A 19,805-nucleotide genomic window follows, 5' to 3' on the forward strand; every position below is an offset into this window, starting at 1 on the left:
AGCAGCTGCTACTGCTTTTGCCAGCCTCTCTGCTGGCGTCTTTGATCCCTGCTGGTCTTCTCCGGTTCGGGGATCCTTTGCAGCTTCTGCCACTTCCGACACTGCTGCTGCCACTGCCGCTGCCGGCTGCAGCAGCTGGACATCTTCTGCCCGGTGGTTCCCCGCCGGTCCTCTGGTCCTTGGCGTCTTTCCTGCGCCTTCGGGGCCACTCTTTATCTCCGCTGGGTGGCATTTCCTCATGATGTCACCCAGTCCCAGCTGGATATAGGCATGGCTAATGAACCGCGCAGGCTGTTTCCCACTGCGTATTTTCTTGTTCCTCCCGGCTCCTACAACAGGTACGTTGTGGTTTTCTTTTCTTTTTACTTTGGTCTGGGGTTTGCCTGTGAACGCGGCTTCCCCCTCTCCTGGTCCTGTGCCCCTGGGACAGTGGCCTAGTAAGATACAGCCACACGGGGAACTGAGCCATAGTTCTAAAAATGTTTTTCTCTTTACCATAAAGATATATCATCTTTTAAGATAAGGATCCTCTGATAGCTTAGTCTGACCTCTTCTCAATGCTAAGTGAACAACTTCCCACTTTAGTTGATGGTTTATTCAGTGAAGATAATTTCCTTTAATATAACTGATGTGGCTGACTATTAATGAATTGTAGTATGTATTACAGTAGTGCCGCAACTCTCCTTCAAATCCCAGGAGTTTAATCTGGCTCACTGAAGTCTTTCTGTTCTGCTATCCTGTGTATAAATGTAGTTTTGGTGTCATAAGAAAATTAATCCTAATTTACCTTACATCACTAACAAATAAGAGGTGGCATTGCATAGGCCTGATGATGTTTTTTTAAAGTGTTGTTCGCCAAAAAACCCTATGCGAACCTCAAAATTCTCACCTGAATTTGGGGCCTTTTTCCAGTCAGCTGATTGATAAATTAAATATAAAAGGAGGGTAGAAATTTACCTGCTGTCTTAACAGTAAGAAACATATTCAGGTTCTATATCCTACCTCATTAAAACATCACATTAGTAGAATAAACCCAAAGTTTAGAAATTGCCTTGAGCAATGAAAGAGAACACAGTTTTAAAGATGCCACACCCTTTGCTGTATACAAAGTAAGTATAAAATTTAAAGAGCTGCAAGTTGGAGAAATAAATTGGTTAAATTAACAAATGCTGGAGTCAGCATGAGAGAAAAACAAGTCCTCTGAATTTAAATTTAACCCAGTGCCACTTTTATATGTACTGGTCCTTTAAGGAGCAGAATTTAAACTAAAAGATGAATAAATGTAATTTCATAAATATCTACCTTTCTTTTTAGTTCTTAAAAAGGAGTCACCAGGCAAAATATGTGATGCATTCCATCCAAGCGATGTTTAGATACCAGTTATGTAGGTCGACATGTTATGGGTAATTCTTGGTAAAATATCTGCAAACGGATTCATAGATTCATAGACATTAGGGCTGGAAGGGACCTCGAAGATCATCAAGTCCAGGCCCCTGCCCCAGGGGCAGGAAATCAGCTAGGGTCAAAGGATCCCAGCAAGATAAACATCCAAATGTTTCTTGAATGAGTCCAGAGTAGGTGCCTGCACCACTTCTGGAGGGAGTTTATTCCAGGTCCTAGGGGCTTGCACAGTAAAGAAATGTTTTCTTATGTCCAGCCTAAAATGATCTTGGAGGAATTTATGACTGTTGGTCCTAGTTTTTCTTTTGGGCACTCTGGTGAACAGACGTTCTCTCAGATCCTGATGTACATCCCTTATGTACTTATAGGCAGCCACCAGGTACCACCTGAGCCTGTGCTTTTCCAGGCTGAAGAGTCCCATGAGACTCAGCCTCTCTTCATAAGGCCTATTCTCTTGCCCTCTGATCATGTGTGTGGCTCTCCTTTGGACTCTCTCAAGCTTCTCAACATCCTTCTTGAATTGTGGAGCTCAGAATTGGATCCAGTGCTCCAGGTGCGGCCCCACCAAGGCTGAGTACAGCGGGAGGATGACATCCTGAGATTTACTTGAGAAGCATTTATGGATGCAAGGCAGAGTTTGGTTTGCTTTACGAGCTGCGACATCGCATGAGTGGCTCGTGTTCATTTTGTGGTCAGTCATGACCCCCGAGTCTCTTTCAGCAGTGGTACTAGCAAGCATAGTACTGCCGAGCCTATAAGTATGCTGTGGGGGTTTTTTTCCCCTGAGGTGTAATACCTGACATTTATCGATATTAAACATCATCAGGTTTGTATCCACCCACTTACTAAGTTTATCCAAGTCAGCCTGGATCACTAGCCTGTCCTCAGGTGTTGACGCTGTACCTCAAAGTTTAGTGTCATCGGCAAACTTAGTCAGTGCGCTTCTGACACCAGTGTCCACGTTGTAGATAAAGATGTTAAAGAGAACGGTCAAAGGACAGAACCTTGGAGGACACCACTGGTCATGGCGCACCATAATGATTTACTGCCATTGACCAATACTCTCTGGGTCCAACCTCAGAGCCAGTTTCCCAGCCATCGGACTGTGGTATAGCCGAGGCCACAGTTAGCCAATTTTTCCATGAGGAGGTCATGGGACATCAGATCAAAGGCTTTTTTAAAGTCCAGATATATGATGTCAATATCTTCTCCCTTGTCCAGGTGATAAGTCACCTGGTCATAGAAAGAAATGAGATTGGTTAGGCAAGACCTACCTACAACAAACCTGTGCTGGCTATCCCTCAGGATGCTGCCCTCAGCCAGCTTATCTAGAAGGGTCTCCTTGATAATTTTCTCCAGAATCTTACCAGGGATTGAGGTCAAGCTGATTGGTCTGTAATTCCCGGGATCTACTTTCCGCCCTTTCTTGAAGTTGGGTACCACGTTGGCCTTCTTCCAGTCTTCAGGTACTTCACCTAAGCACCATGAGTTTTCAAATATTTTTGCCAATGGTTGGGCTATGCCACCTGCCAGTTCCTTGAGTACCCTAGGGTGTAATCTGTCAGGACCAGCTGACTTGAAGGTATCCAGCCTCTCAAGTTGATCCTTTACTAGATCAACACTGATGCTGGGTATAAATACGCTCTCACCCTGGCCATCCCGTGTCTTGCTAGACAGGGCAGTCCCATTTAACTGATGACAGACTGACGCAAAGTACCCATTAAGCAGGTTGGCCTTTTCCTGGGTGTCAGTTATCAGCTGTCCTGCTTTTGATTTTTTTTCCAACTCCCTATATATCTGAAACAGGACTTTTTGTTATCCTTGATATGTGAAGCCAGAGGGAGCTCGGTTGCAGCCTTGGCTTTCCTGATCTGCTCCCTGCAGGTACGGACCAGTGCTGAGAACTCCTCCTTGGTGGTAATTCCAGCCTTCCATCCTTTATAAGTCTCTCTTTTGAGGTGTAGGAGATCCTCAAGTTCCCTGCTGAGCCAAGGGGTCTTCTGTGCCCTTTTGCTTCCCTTCCTCTGAGATGGGATGGCCATCCCTTGTGCTGTCAGGATTGCTCCCTTGAGGAGCAACCACTCCTCTTGGACTCCTCTTCCTGTTGAGTCGTGGTCCCTTAGGTCCTCGACAATGAGCCTCCTGAGCTTGTCAAAGTCAGCTTTCCTGAAGTTGAAGACTTCTGTATTGCTGACTAACTTGCCAGCTTTGTGCTAGATGGTAAAGGTGATCAGCTCGTGGTCACTATTATGCAACTTACCATCAATTCTTAGGTCGCTTACTAGATCATCCCCTTTGGCCAGTACCAGGTCCAGCAACGCTTTACCTCTTGTCGGCCTACAGACTTCTTGAGTCAGGTAGAGCTTGTCCACGCATGTGAGGAAGCTTTGCAACTGATCGGATTTGGCCGAGCACTCTTCCCATGAGATGTGTGGGTAGTTGAAATCACCCGTGACGACCATGCACCAAGAGCATGTAGCCTCAGCCAGTTCCCTGGTGAATTCCTGGTCCTGCTCTTGTTTCTGATTAGGAGGTATGTAGTAGACTCCTACCATGATGTCCCCTGTGCCATGTTCCCCACGTATTTTAACCCAGAGGGACTCCAGTTGTCCTTTCTGGGTGCCAATGTGAATTTGCAGGGACATGTAGCTGTCCTTGACATAGAGGGCTACACTCCCACCCCTTTTGTCTACACGATCTCGCCTGTACAGGGTATAGCCATCTATACTTGTGGCCTAGTCATAGATGGAGTCCCACCAGGTTTCCATTATCCCTTTGAGGTCATAATCATTCTTGTTTAGCAAGTGTAGTTCTTGTTTAGCTTGTTTAGTTCCTTCTGTTTATTCCCCAAGCTCCTGGCATTGGTGTACAGGCAGGCAAGTGTCCCACTGGGGGCTCTTGCCTACCCCAAAGATCGATCTGGGGCTAGGGTAGGGGTGGGTTCCCTTAAGTGGCTTAGCCTGCTGGATTTAGAAAGGTGGCCCAGTGGGCTTGCATTGGTGATAGTCCTCCCAACCCCTGGTGGGCTTAGTTTAAAGCCCAGTCAAGCAGGCCGGCCAGTCTGGCTGAGAAGAGCCTCCTTCCCAGCAGAGTGAGGTGGAGGCCATCTCTCCCCAGCAGGCCAGCAGGATGTGGGATGAGTGTTGAATGCTAACATATAATGTCACAGTAATTTGCATAATACCATTATCCAGAAACTCTGTTCTCATATAGTACCAAAGTGGGTGAGATGTTGGAACAGGAAATATTTTTGGAAATGTTTCTAAAGGTGGGGAAAGCAGTGGAATAAATAGAATGCAGAGTTTTCACTTGAGCTTCTTTTTGTGTCTTGGCTTATATGTTTTAGGACAAGTGTTCTCGTGGATTTGAGAAACTTAATAGACTTGGGTTCAAAAGTAGTTTTTCATCAGAGTTTAAAAGTGCAGCTTTGCTTTTGCAATTATGAACTGTTTGAGGTGGGGAGGGGAGGCTGCAGTAGCATCCCTCTAACTTGAAACTTGTTATGGAAACCAATATGTAGATGAAAGGAACTGGCACAGGAGGTCTTGGAGCTGTTGGAGATAATATTTATGAAATCATAGGTGACGGGAGGTACAGAGGACTGGGAGAGGTCCAGTATAGTGCCCTTCTTAAAAAAAAAAAAAAAAAAAAGGAGGGAAAAAAGAAGAACCCGGGGAAATACAGACTGGTTAGCCTCACATCAGGATCCCAGAGGTTTTGGGAGCATGTCATAAAAGAAGCCCATTTGCAAAAATCTGGAGGAGGAAAGGCTAATCGTAAGCAGCTAGCATGGATTTATTGACTATTAGTCGTGCCAATAAAACTTGATTATAAATGAATCATAGAATCTTAAAAAGTTAGGGTTGGAAGGGGCCTCAAGAGGTCATCTAGTCCAAGCCCCTGCTCAAATCAGGACCATCCCCAACTAGATCATCCCAACCAAAGCTTTGTCCAGTCGGGTTTTGAAAACCTCCAAGTATGGAGTTTCTACCACCTCTCTGGGTAACCTGTTCCAGTGTTTTACTACCCACCTAGTGAGAAAATTGTTCCCAATATGCAACCTAAACTTCCCTTACTGCAACTTGAGGCCATTCCTCCTTGTTACGTCATCTGCCACCACTGAGAACAGCCTAGGTCCATCCTCTTTTGAACTCCTCTTCAGGTAGTTGAAGGCTGTTATTAAGTCCCCTCTCAGTTTTCTTCTCTAGACTAAATAAGCCCAGTTCCCTAAGTCTTTTCTCATAGGTCATGTTCCCCAGCCCCCTCACCATTTTGGTTGCCCTCTGCTGGACTCTCTCCAATTTGTTCACATCCTTTTTGTAGTTGTGGGGTGGGGGTGGGGGGCACAACTGAACAAGGACTCCAGATGTGGCCTCACCAGCGCTGAATAGAGGGGAATAATCACTTTCCTTGACTTACTGGCAATACATCTACTGATGCAGCCCAGTATGCCGTTAGCCTTCTTGGGAACAAGGGCACACTGCTGGCTCATATTCAGTTTACAGTCCACTTTCACTCCCAGGCCCTTTTCTGCAGAGCTGCTGCCCAGCCAGTCAGCCCCAGCCTGTACTGGTGCATGGGATTGTTCCGTCCTAAGTGCAGGACTTTGCAGTTGTCATTGTTGAACCTCATGAGATTACTTTTGGCCCAATCCTCCAATTTGTCTAGGTCATTCTGAATCCGAACCCTACCTTCCTGCATATCTACTGCTTCTCCCAGCTTGGTGTCGTCTACAGATTTGCTGAGGGTGCACTCGATGCCATCTTTCAGGTCACTGAACAAAACTGGCCCCAGGACCAGGCCCTGAGGCACTCCACTTGATCATGCCTGCCAACTAGACATCGAGCCAGTGATTGCTACTTTCTGAGTCTGATATTCCAGCCAATTTTCTATCCATCTTACAGTACATTAATCCTGACCATATTTCCTTAGCTTGCCTGGGAGAATGTTGTGGGAGAACATATCAAAAGCCTCGCTAAAATCAAGGTACACCACTTGCAGTCCATATCACAATTGAAAGAAGTTTTGCATGGAGTCCTGTGGGGATCTGTCTTGGGCCCAGTGCTGTTCAATGTGTTTATTTAATGATTTGGATGATGGAATTAAGAACTTTCTGAGCAAATTAGCAGATGACAAGAAACTGGGAAGGATTGTGAACGTGGAGGACAGGAGAACAATTAAGATCTGCTAGTTTTTCTAGATCACAGATTTGATATGAGTCTGCGGTGTCACACAGCTACCCAAAAGGCAGCTGTAGTTTTTAGGATGCATCAATAGAAGCATTAGGTGCACAACATGGGAGGTGATGGTGCTTCTCTACACAACACAAGTTAGGCCTTATCTAGAGTGTCATGTACAGTTGTGGGCTCTATGTTTTAAAAATGACACTGAGAACTTAGGGTCCAGAGGTGAGTGACAAAAATGATAAAGGGCTTGGAAGACCAGTCATATGACAAGAGGTTGAAGGAAATAGGCATGTTCAGCTTGCAGAAAAGATATTTAAGCGTGGGCATGATATTAGTCTTCAAATATCTGAAGAGTTGCCAGAGAAAAGGTGGTTTCCCTCTTCTTTATCTCTGCAGAGAGTAGGATGCTGACCAGTGGCTTGAAGTTGCAGCAAATTAGGTTTAGAGTGGATATTAGGAGGAACTTCTTCACTGACAGTGAGGCAGTGGTATTGACTGCCTAGGGAAGTTGTGGAACCTCCATCACTGAAGTTGTTCAAGAAGAGGCTGGCATTGGTCTGAGATGATTTAGGATGATTTAGCTATGTCCATCCCCTACTGTAGGTAATCCCCATGCTTATATGCTTTACTGGTTCTCACATAGGACTGGGAAGGAATTGTTTTTCTCCTTCTCTTGCTCCTGTATGTATCAGGGTATTTTTTTCTACCTTCTTCAGAAGCATTGAGCATTGGATACAGCCAAGGCTGAGGATTTTGACTGGGGTATGCCAGTGCTCCTTCTGGGACTCAAACCTGGAGATTCCTGGCTAGAGGGATTTGTCTCTCTGCTCAAGGTCAGTCTGATTGCCATATCAGGAAGGCTCAGGAATGAATTTATCCTGGTCAGATTGGTGTGGATTGGGGCTTTTCCTTGTATCCAGTCTGAAACCACCTTCTAGGAGTTTATGACAGTTGCTCCTAGTTTTCCCCTGGGGCGCTTTGGTGAATAGTTGATCACCTAGCCCCTGATGTTCTCCTCTGATATATTTGTAAGGTGCCACCAAATCTCCCCTGAAGTCTTCTCTTTTCTAGGCTGAACAGTTCTATATCTGTCATGCTTTCCTCGTATGGCTTGCTCTTCAGGCCTCTGATCATATGAGTGGCTCTTCTCTGGACTCTCTCAAGCTTCTCCACATTTTGCTTTCCTGTAGCTGGGGGTGTAGCCCTCTTCCTTGAATCTCTCCAGCATAGTCTAATCCATTACGCAGCAGCAGGATGTTGGCCCCTATGGTTCCCCTGCTTTACCTATGTCATGTTAGGGTGTTGCATCTTATGTTAGGGTTGACTTTGTAGTTTTGCTGATTGGTTAGAGTTAGACCATGGATTTGCATAGGGTTGTTTGGGTAGGGTTGATTGTGCCTTAGGCAGGGGGTTGGACTAGATGACCTCTGCCAGAGATCCATTCCAGCCTACTTCTCTGATTCTTTTAACATGACTAGGTGTTGCTTTTGATGATGCGGAGGGAATTAGAATTTGTTTCATTGGAGGAGGTGGCAATATGGCAGGGATGTCACTGGATGTAATGGCTGGAGCCTTATTGGATGCCTTGGTGACCAATTAGGATGGCTACCTAAACTGACCCCAAAGTTATCCTGTCAGGAATAATGGAGGTGTCCTGTTTCTTGCCCCCTTTCATGTGCCTTTGGAGTTCTACCTCATCTACCTTCTCATTCAAAGCAATGCACAGTGTTTATTGTGTTTCACCTTGGAAGCTTGTATGATTGAGAAAAGGGATGTGTCAGTTGCATATTGTGTATGATTTTGTTTCCAGCTGAAAAAAGACATGTATATTTGTATTGGAATCCTAATTAATATTCTCAACCCACGTCTTCTGTTGATTGACTATTTTCATTTCCATGATCTTTCCAAATACTTTGGTCTGGGTTATAGACAACTGGGTTATATAGAGGGGTTATAGCTAAACTTACCAACTTCCATTCTGTCATTACTAGGATTCCATCTGCCACTAAAACTCTCACTTTGCAATGGCAAAGGAAATTAGTTTTGAGTAAACCATGGTGAAATATCTTGCCAAATTATACTTAAACGTATGGTTAGTTATGCTGGTTTAACTTCAGTAGAATTGGGACAGACTAATAAATCTGGTACCTTGAGTAACGTCATGCTAGTTCCAGTATTTACTACTTCGCTCATTTTTTTTCATACTGGGTATTGCTGTGAAGTTGTACAAAAGTTCATTCTTTTGATTATTGTTGACGGGCAGCTGTACTTGTACTTTTTTCATCTTTTAAAAAGTTAAGACTCTTCAAACTAGGATCTTACAGTTTATATCAACTCATTAAAATAAGTAGACTTATTTTACACGCACAGAGAGTTTTAAAAAAACATTTCCATTTGGAGAAATATTAGGAAAAAGTGTAAAGTCAATTAACTGAAAGACCATTGTAACAACCTTAATATTCAAGGTACAAAATGTTTATTATTAAAATGTATAGCTTGTCACTGTATAAAGCAGCTAGAAATGCTATTAATTGCTCTTATATGAATCGTCTCAAATAGCATTTATTTCACAACTAGAGAAAGATCTGTATTGTCAATACTGGACATGTGTGAAAGGTAAATGTACAATATACTATTTAATGACCAAGATGAAGAGTGTATTCATGACAACATTGATCAGAATGCACCGTTCTTTCTCATTCTTTCTTTTTTAAAGGATATCTTAAATAACCTTGATTCATGTGATCTTGAAGATGATGATCTCATGCTTGATGTGGACCTGCCTGAGGACGCACCTTGTGAAAATGGTTAGTGAAGCCGTTTCTTGAACATTGTACATGAACAAAAGTCTCCAGGTCAAGAATGTAATATGTGCATCTAATGTGAAAGTGACAGTCACAACTGCAGTTAAGGTTAAGTTTTGCAGTTGAAAGGACTGGGCCACTTTGCTATGTACAAATTAATTAAAAATATTCTACTCAGAATTCAACAGTTACAGATGCAATATTTTCCTGCATATACCATACTCCTGAATGTATTACACACCCTGGTTTATACAGGCATCTTGGGACAAAGGGAAAACAATATTATCTTGAAGGGCAGGTAACTGATTTAGCACATGACACATGGCTTTGGAGCCAGAATGCAAAGTCAGCTGTATCATGCTGGGTCTGGGGTCACCCACTGGCTCCAGAGCCACATGCTACATCCAGCCAGCCCCATGCTTTGACCTTACTGGGGCCCGACCATGGACCATCTCTACATGGTGGCCTGACCTAAGGTGCAGGGGGCTGGCAGGTGGTGTGTGCTCCCTATGGGTCTGCAAATTTGGCCTGGGAAGGGGAAGTGGTGGCAGTATTAATTGATGGTTAATTTGTGGCTCCCAGAGCTGCAGCAGTTAGTTTTTTACCTGATGTTCTTTTGGGGAAACAGTGTGGGTTATATGAAATAAAATACAGTATGTTATTACTCTGGAAAACCTTATGATAGATGTGAAAAGTCCATGTGCAATGGAGAGGTGTGTGCGCACTTCACAGCTAAGTTAGCAAGCGGTAAATACATAATTTGCCATCCTTCTAATCAGTGGCAGATCACACAATTTATTGGGAATAGACGAAGCGCAATTTTTATCATCTTGTAATTGACAAAAAATCAGCTTTTATAGAACACACAAATAATTGTATCAATGACAAATATCACTTCCACCAAACTTCCATTTTATGAGAAAACTGTTGTAATAGGTTAAATAGTTCATGATTTTATTAATTGCGGTTATTTCATTAGAAAATATGAAAGGCATTCTTTTTTTAAAGATGGATCTATTTATTGATAAAACATGTCTCTTATAAATTCTTAAAATGTAAATGCAGCAACAGTTGAATTTGAACGACCTCATACAGAACCTGTTAATGACTGTTTAAAAAAAGGAAAGCTACCTATGTTCAAAAAGTTTAATATAACTGACAGTTAATCTTTATATAAGTGAAATGTAAATGTAAATGTCTTATGTTTTATTAATATATATTTTTAATGCTTCAATATACAAATTTAAATCACTAGCAAATCCATGCAAAAATTAAAATTCCTTAATCACTTCGTATCCAGGACATAATTTAAGAATGTAGAAGTTCATATTGTTTCAACTAGTGGCATAAGAGAGCCTGCTTTTTTTTTAATTAATAAATTATAATATCAGGCAATCTCTGAGCTATCTGCTATTTTTAGGATGGTTATTTTAATATAAAATGCTTGTGGGTGTGTTAAGAACCTTAGTGAAGATGCTCTTAAAGTTCTGTGTGGTGTATGTATCCATAAAACAATAGTTTTGTTTTCATGGGAATTTAGATCAGAAAAATGAATTACAGTGTTTAAATGTCAATAGAAAAACATCAAATCATTTTTGCTTGAGATTCATACTTCTAAATAAATTCATGGGTGTTTTTGTTTTATTTTGTACTTGTGCATAATGAGCTGTAGGAGGCATTTTAAAATGATTCTGTAATCCTTTTTTTAAAGTGAGCAGTTATATAAAGTTTTCTTCCCAACTCAGGGTTTTGTTATAGAGGTGGCCGTTAAAAAAGGAGACTAAGTATGATTATTACAACAAAACTTTCATTTAGGATTAAACTGAGTTTTTTTTAATTCACTTGCCTGTGGTCATTCTGATTTATACATGATTTTAACTGACATCAGTACCTTCAAGACTTATTAACAGGCTCCCAAAAACTTTCCTTGTTCTAGTCTCCGGAGTCTGGGTTAGTGCTAAAATGGTACTATTTATAGAAACAGTTCTACTCCAACAAGTATGTACATAGAGAGCGAGAATAGGAGTTTAAATCACAGGGTAAAACTGGGCTCGTTTCCCAACCACACACAGGCTCAGAACTAAGCAGGAAGGAAGGCCTGTTTATCGATGTCTTATGTGAAACTATGTCTGAGTAGGCAGCAGAATAAAACAGTGTACTGTTGTGCTTTTCTGGCAAAGGTCTGACAATGTGAGGAAAAGCTTTTTGGGTAAGTGGAAGAGAGAGGATAGTAGTTTGTAAATTTAATCTTTTTACTGTGTATGACTGCAGGGATTGCAGTTCGGCTTTGTTTGTAGTACTTTACAAGCTGTTGCCAGAGAGCTCTCATGATGAACTGTTTATGTGACCAGAAAGGATTTTTAAAAATATTGGGAGTGTTATGGTAAAGTCTATGACTAAAACTTTCCTCAAGTTGGAAAAGAGAAGTCAGGCTGGTAGTTACTTCTGGATACTTTTTCTAAATAGAAAAGTATTTTGCTGCTTTCTAAAATGTAGTATTTCTATGTTTGTGTATTATCTCTTGATAAATGTTTTTTAAAAGATCTTCCTGTAGGTTTTGGCATGTGGTGAAGCCTTAAGGCCTATAGATTCTATTAATACTACAGATTTTAGTAATCTAAAATTGTTTATTTTTAGAATATAAACACAGAAATTGCTACACTGATAGTAAAAAACCCAACAAAAACCCAAACCAAAAAACACTATAGGTGCTAACTTAGAATAATTCTTCTTCTATTTTCAGTTTATATTTGTGTTCAGTTTGAATTGAAAAAAGGTTGAGATTCTACTGTGCACCTGTTAGCAGCCTTTAAGATTTACTTGTATTTATGTAGATAATGAATATGTAAAATGTGTTAGACATAATAACCTTAAATCTTTGTAGTGGAATGTAAAAATATGAACCGTTATGATAGACAAGACAGAAATGCCCGAAAACAGTCAGAGGGATTCTGGAAGAGGGCGCAACAGTGTTGGAGTGCACAAGATCATTATCATCTTGGCCATCACTATCTCCATGGTAAAAATGATATTAGCAGGTAAGGAATTGTTGTGTAACTTTGTAATATAGTTTTTAGAAATTAATGTATTACAATGTGTAGTTTCTTTTGTCAGTAGAGCATTTCAGATTAAATGGAGGATGTAATATTTTTTTTGTTGAACCCTGCCCATAACTAGTTTATTTTGAGAGCATTCAGATTTATGCTGTAAATTTCTTCCTTTAAATCCAAAGCTTTTTCAAAAGTTCTTAATACACGTGTAACTAATTTTACCTTAGACTGACACCAACTTGGAAACTGAAGTATGTTGTTTCTATGTGGATTAGGACATGTTGTAAATGCCCAATCTATCATGCCTAATAAAATAAAAATCCCGTCTTCTTTTATTGTTTTGGGTTGTTGGGGTGGTTTTTAGATTAAGTAGTTTTTACCTTTGTATTAAAAAAATAACGCGGTAGTTTTTTTGTAAGCCAATTTATATAATAAATATTTGTGAGTATGGAGGTGCGAACGGATTCCGTGATTACTGGGAATTAAGATTATTAGACATTCGTATTTATAGTGCTACATTTGTAGAATATAGTATGAAGAGAACAGTAATAATTTTTTATATCTTTGTCTCCAGTAGAGATTTAGGATAGCTAAGCTAGGGACAGAAGTTAGGCAAACCAGTATCAGTGATTGTAAACTGGTTCAGATCTGTAACACAACAGACGTACAGTGCATATAAACCACTTTCAAAATGGCTGAGACCAGTTTAAGATGAACCTGGATGGATGTAGTATCAGGCTTAACTGATTTCAGTTAAATCCATTGATTGAACTTCTGTCCCAGATCCCCTCCAGAGTCAAGTTAACTCACAGGCCCTCAGCATCCCAGGATACTTTGCACCTCACCCACAAACTGTCCCATAAGCCCCGCAACCCAAGGATGGGAAGGCTAGGCTTGCCCCAAGATATCTGCTCCAGGTGATCAAGGAGGTGTGCTGTAGCGCTCCCTGGCTTCTGGCCTGAGCCACTGCAGGCATGTGGCTTCATTTCTGGAATCAAAAGTTAATGTCTGTTCACTTGCTTATCAGTTCAATATACACAGCTTGGACTAACCTGCGAAGATTGAATAGATTTAGTGTCAGGGTTTTTAACTGTCCGAATTTAGCTCTAGATATATGAAATATAAATTATTCCACTTTATACTTTGTCACTTTAAAAATGAGTGTTAGTGTTTTATGATTATGAACCTGCACACACACTATTAAAATGTGTAACTGAAAAATGTGTAACAGCAAAACGTTTTGAGCTTCAGACAAAGATTCTACTCTTAATATTAAAAATAATAATTCTTTCAGAGGATCCAAGTATGCAGAGTCTCCAGTTGGTCACTTTGAAAGTTATGGAACACCAAACTTTTACCAAGCTCCTAGACAATTTGTGGGTTTACCAGAAAATACTGTGATGCTTGATGAAATGACACTTCGGCACATGGTCCAAGACTGCACAGCTGTAAAAACTCAGTTATTGAAACTGAAAAGATTACTGCAACAGGTTAGTGTACTATAAAGAAAACAACATTTGGGACAAGAGTTGGTGGAGCTAAGACAACATCCGTGTCTGCCTTTACTGTGTTGTGATTTCGCTTTTCCTGGACAGTTACTTATAATGCTGTCTAAATATTTATTTTTGTGCATTAATTCTTACCATAGCCCCTTATACTGTCCAAACTTCTATTCAGTACATTTTCTTTAGGCCAGTGAGTTCCTCTATTTCTAACACTACAAGGGTACATGTAAGTGTCTTGCTTTTTAGAAAAGATTGTTAAATTAAAGAATCAGCATCTAATTTGATGCAGGTGAGAGATCTTATTAAATAAGATCCAAGAAAGGGGCCAAAAACAATATTTCTCTTCACTCTGCAAAAACTGCTCAAAGCATATAGATTTCTGCTTATAGTAAAATTCACCCGCCTTTGCTCATCTACTTCCTATTAACCCATTTTTCCTTGTGTTCCTGCAAGGTGCTTGGCAAGCCTTGGGGAAAATAGTTCACACGCAGTGTGGAAAATTTGGCTGCCTTTTCTTGTCATGTAAAAAATATGAGCTGCTTGAAAGAAGTCCCCTCAATTCATTTTATGTGTACCAAGCTTGACAAGTAAGTGGCAGAGATTTGGTAATCCTGAAACAGTGATGGACCAACCTTTTGGTTAGGAATGCCCAAAATTATCTCTGCACCATCACAATCCTCTTACCCTGGCCCATCAGCTGGTCTCCTTTCTGTCCCATGCCCCATCTGCTGCTGTGCTGCCTGTCCCCATGCCACTCAGACGTTGCCTGTGGCACACCTGCCACAGGTGCACCACACCTGTCCTAAAAGACGATTCTGCAAAATGTCAGGTTTGGTTTCAAAGATTATTCTTCAGACTGTTAGAAAAGAATTCTGACATTCTGGAGAGGAAGAGATTTCCACCAAAAAGACTTCTCTCTGCAAAAGACTTTTTTTTTTAATTTATTTTTTAATTTTTTTAAACATTCCTAGAATGGTGGTTCTCAACCTTTTTAGACTCGAGGCACTTCTCAGAAAATTCAGGCTCTTAGCTTTCATTATTTCCTCCCTCCTTCCCCATGGAAAAATAGAGCAGTTCTGTTGCAAATAACTCAAAAACTATAAAAAGTCAGATTTTTTTCATTAGGGATTTCTTCTTGAAAGCTTTGGATTTATTCTGCGAGTCAGATGCAAGTGTAAGCATATCTAACAGCGCTAATTTTATGTGCCACTGTCACCCTGTGGCACTGATAATCACTGGCTCAAAAGTATCTAGTAGCTTCAAGCTACAGTCACCAATTTAAAATGCCTGCCTGGTTCCCCCAGGTGTTCCCCTTCTAGCCCAGGAACATGCTTAGGAAGTGCCTCCTGCTGTCCCCAGCTGCTTGCTGTTGTCCCAGCTGAGCTTGGTGCCTTGTGTAGCCTGGCTGGAGAATGGAAATAATGGCTCTGGAGGCCACCCCATCACTCCCTCCTGGGTCTTCAGGGGTGGTAGCAGCAGCATCATTGGGGGATAGGAAGAATTTGAGGGGCAGGGATGGAAGTCGCTGAGCATGGAAGGGAAGAGAGGGAATGCCAGGCTGGGGGCAGGGACACAGTGCTTACCTGATTCAGGGACTTAAAGGCTCCTGTGATTGGAATGGGCAGACCATGCCACACGGGTAGTGTGGGGGAGAGGTCAGGAGTAAGGGGCAGCAACCCTTGTAGCAGTTATACCTTCCCCTGCACCCCTGTGTACAAAAACCTAGATCTGCTCATGTTGGCACTGGTACTAATTTGCAAATCTGATCACATTTTTCTTAAATAAAGTTCATAGGTACACATACGATACATCCTAAATTGTTTGTCACTTACTGTTTTGACGTGAGGAAACTTGAGATGCATTTGTTAACTTTTGTACAGCAATATTTCATACAGTTAATATAGTGCTGCAGAGGGAGTTATACTTTTGCAACCCAGTACGAGGGTATTAGTATGTTTCAAAAGGCACAGTCCCAGACCTTTTCACATTTTGGGCAGGACAAAATCCATGGCCAGAACCCTGGTAGGAGAGTTATTAAACCAGATGGGAAATCTGGCGACATGCTTTGCAGTTGACTGTGTAAATGATACTTATTGCAAATGGATATTCCCCTTGCAGACACAGAATATTTTAAATCTAACCGAAGCCTATAATATAACAGCCTGACTTTTCTAGAAATTGTTTCATCCCGAATGAAAAGGGAAACAACCAAAATAATTGCTATTTTTACTTTCTCAGTCTACCTTAATGAGTAGACTGGGAAGAATCAAAGGTACAGTAACTTATCACCAGGAATCCTGGTTTTCTCTGATAACAATACCAAATTTTCTGCTAAAATATCACAAATTCTCTGCTAAAACCCCCAAGATCTGTGATTTTAAAATTAAAGGTCCACCCACAGCTGTGCTGGTGCCCCTGCTCCCCCAGGCCTGCTGGAGGGGGGCCCCCAGCTGCCAGGGCTATGGACCCAGGTCTGCAGCCCCCTGCCCCCCATTCCCTTCCTCCTGGTGGCTCAGGTGGAGTAGCTCTCTGCTGCTGCAATCACTTTCAGGGGGCAGGGGGAACATGCACCCCCCAGATCTGTACCTGGAGCAGGCACAGGCTGATGATGCTGCCCAGCCAGGTGGGGCTTGGGGCTCAGGCCACAACGTGTGGCTTCAGGGCCCCAGCTGGGAGCAGGACAGGGCTGCAAGTGACTCGTCCAGGGGACGGGCAGGGACAGCTCCCCGCTGCTGCACACTCCTCGGGGGAACGGGGCACCTGCGCCCCCCCCAGATCTCTACTCGGAGCAGGTGCAGGCTGTAGGCTCGAGCTCCTGCCCTGCTTCCCTCCCCCATGGCCTCCCCAGCCCAGCAGGCGCAACCCAGTGTGCTGCAAGCTGTCCCCCTGTTGCATTGGCAATGTACCTTCAGTGCCTGCCGCTGCTTTGAGGGGCATAGCTCCATACCACTGCCCTCAATGCAGCCCTGTGTGCCAGTGGCTCATTTGGCGGGGGGGGGGGCGTGGGAGCAGGGGGAGGGTGGCGCCTGCCACTGCATGCACTGCTGGGCAAGCAGTATATACATCATTTTTCCTGTGTTTTAAAAGGCATTTCTGGAAAGTTTAACAGCTCTGTTAGCCACATCACCTTTGAATTATTTTTAAAACTTCAATGCATGGTTAATGGCTGTTAGGGTAGGATGTTGATGACAAGCATTTCTCTCACGTGCTCTTAAAATTTTCCTCTTGGCTCCCCTTAGCTTGAGTGCCTGGGGTGATCACCTTACTTGCCCTGCTTGCTACAGTACTGCCTGTGAACTGGGAAGCTGGGAGACAAAACAGAAGGGAGAGCAGCAAAAGCAAATATTTGCTTTTGGATATCCATCTGAACCAAATCTCCAAGGCCTATGGAAGACTTTATATCAATTATACCATGGCTTTTTTTGCACTGTGAAAACATTGCATCCTGTGCACAGCTGCATGTGCAAAGGGCAGGCTGTCAAGGGGAGGAAGAAAAGTAGCATGCCAGTTCGCACTGCTGCTGCTGACATCTAGCAACAGAGCTCTGTGAGTTCAACGCGGGTTCCCTCTCTCTCCCTATGCTGAGCAAAGCACAGAATGAGGTGGAAATTGACTCCCCCTTCCTCCCTCTGTACAGAGCTATAGGTGGGCAAAAACCTTTTCCCCAGTGTGGAGCACAGCCTGGGAGTTCACTCCCTCTCCTCCTGCCCTTACATGGAGCCATGCACATGGGGAAACCTCCCCCCCTGCACTTTGTGAGGAGAGGGAGGGAACTCCTGGAGCATGCTCTGTCCTGGGGGCAAGGGTTTTCCCACATGCCCTGAGGATTCCCCTGCTCACTTTGTACTCTGGGGTATGGGTTTGCTTGTGTACATGGCTCTGTGCTTTTGAGAAATTCTGGCCTATGTTGCTCTTTGCTCAGAGCAGAGAAAGGGAAGGAACCACTGTGCATGCTTCAGGTTGGGGCAGGGGTTACCAGCATGGAGCCTGGCTCTTTGCTTGGAAGCTTGTTTTCTTCCACCCTGCCCAGCACAGGGAGAGGGAATGCCTACAGCCTTGCTCTGTGCCTGTGGAAGGCTTTTTCACTTTTTGACAAAGGTTTGGGGTATGGAGAACCTCCACGAGAGAGGGGTAGATTTGATAGCCAACGGCTTTGCACATGCAGGAGTTAAGTCTCCTGTGAGGTGCCTGGCATAGACCTATCACCCAATGTGTGATATTCCACATGTCCAAATTAAAACTTGATAGAAACCATCTACAAAAACATTCAACATTTTCCAAGCAACATATAGCTGTTTTTATAGTTGGATAGTCATTTTTATCATGCTTTAATTATTTTACATGTGTAATTGAATAATGCATTTAAACTAGTTAACTGGCTACTTGCACAATAGACATAACCTGTGTTGGGGTGCAAAAGACCTAGAAACTAGGCCTGTGCAAGTCGGCAGCGATCCAATCTGGCTTTGGATCCAGCTGCTTCGGATGGCCACAATCCAATCCGGAGCTCCGGATCGGTTTGCCATTTCAATCCGGCCGAACTGGCTCTGAAGCTTCTATAACTTTGTCATTTTAGCTCCGATTGGGGTGCAACTTGCAGGGGTGGTAGCCTCTGCTGAGCGTATGAAGCCTGCCAAGTTTTAAGAAGATCGGTGCAGGGGTTTGGGGGTAACTGCACCCCAAATTATTGAATGCAAAACTCCTGTCACATCTATATATTACACCACAGGGGGCTGAAAACTGCAGGGGTGCTAGCCCCTGGTGAGGTCACAAAGCCTGCCAAGTTTCAAGAAGATCGGTGCAGGGGTTTGGGGGGAGCTGCACCTCAAGCTGCTGACAGGCAAAACTCATCATGTGGGTGGGTGCTTGGGTGACTGCGTCTGTCTTGGGGCACAGGGGGGTTAAATCTAGTGCTGGGCCCTGCCAGGTCACGAAGCCTGCCAGCCCAGCTGTGTATGTTTCGCTGGGGGAGTCTGTTGTCTAGGGCCCTGCACCCCAAGCTGCTGACAGACAAAACTCGTGATGTGGGTGGGTGAAATTGTGCATGTGTTAAGGTGTGCCCTTCCTGGTGCTGGGGCCTCTGCACAACATGGCAGTGTGACCCAGTGAGGCCTCCTTCTCCCCTACAGCCTCACGCCTGGTCCTCCACTTTACATGAGAACATGTAAAATAACTCAGCTGGCTGAACACCAGTAGCATCAGCAGCAGCATCAAAGGTACCCAAATGGAAGTCACAGAGCCTTTCTTTTTATAAAGGAATTGACAGCAAGAAGTAAAGATGTTATGTTGTGTTGTGTTAGACATATGATGTTAATCATGATGTGTGATGGCTTATCTTGTGTTTTTATGTCTATATGTGTATTATGAAATAAAAAGGAGTACTTAAAAAATTTATCTTTCGAAGCTTTAGGGTTGAAACCCCCTTTGTCAGGCTGAGGAAGTACCTACAGCTGGTCCTGGATGGAAGGAATAGTAAAGAAGCCAGAGGCTGGCCTGGCCCGCAATGCAGGCAAGAAAGCCAGTTAGTGAAAATGGAAATGGAGGCATCAGGGGAGGAGGGACAGGCTGGGTTGGAAGGTAAGGGGGAAAGGGCGTATGTAAAAGTGCAGAGGTACCTGTGGTGTCAGATGTCCGGCAGGTCGCAGTGTGCCAGAATTCCACTGTGTATATTGAGTCCATGAGTTTGTGTACCTACTACCTAGGAGGCTGATGAAGTGCAGTTCATAGGCCTGGCTCTGAAAAGTGGTTTGTGCAGGGACGTCATGTGCAGACACTGCTCCCACCTCCTGGCTTCCACTGGCAGCACTGATGTCAAGGCTGCTTAGGAATAGAATATATCTTCATTTTTGGGGGGGGGGG

At 43.2% G+C, this 19,805-nt stretch overlaps 1 protein-coding gene across 12 annotated transcripts in view; it reads left to right on the top strand.

The window, feature by feature from the left end:
- The window catches only part of CCSER2 (coiled-coil serine rich protein 2), a 149,216-nt gene that overhangs the window by 57,386 nt on the left and 72,025 nt on the right, over positions 1–19,805 (top strand). For all 12 annotated transcript variants that reach the window (XM_025212564.1, XM_025212560.1, XM_025212566.1 and 9 more), the window contains 3 exons: positions 9,304–9,394; positions 12,276–12,429; positions 13,736–13,931. In XM_025212564.1, the coding sequence (XP_025068349.1) occupies positions 9,304–9,394; positions 12,276–12,429; positions 13,736–13,931 (441 nt within the window). The remainder of the gene's footprint in view (positions 1–9,303; positions 9,395–12,275; positions 12,430–13,735; positions 13,932–19,805) is intronic.

The sequence above is a fragment of the Alligator sinensis genome, unplaced genomic scaffold, assembly GCF_000455745.1.
Source record: "Alligator sinensis unplaced genomic scaffold, ASM45574v1 scaffold176_1, whole genome shotgun sequence".
NCBI lineage: Eukaryota > Metazoa > Chordata > Crocodylia > Alligatoridae > Alligator > Alligator sinensis.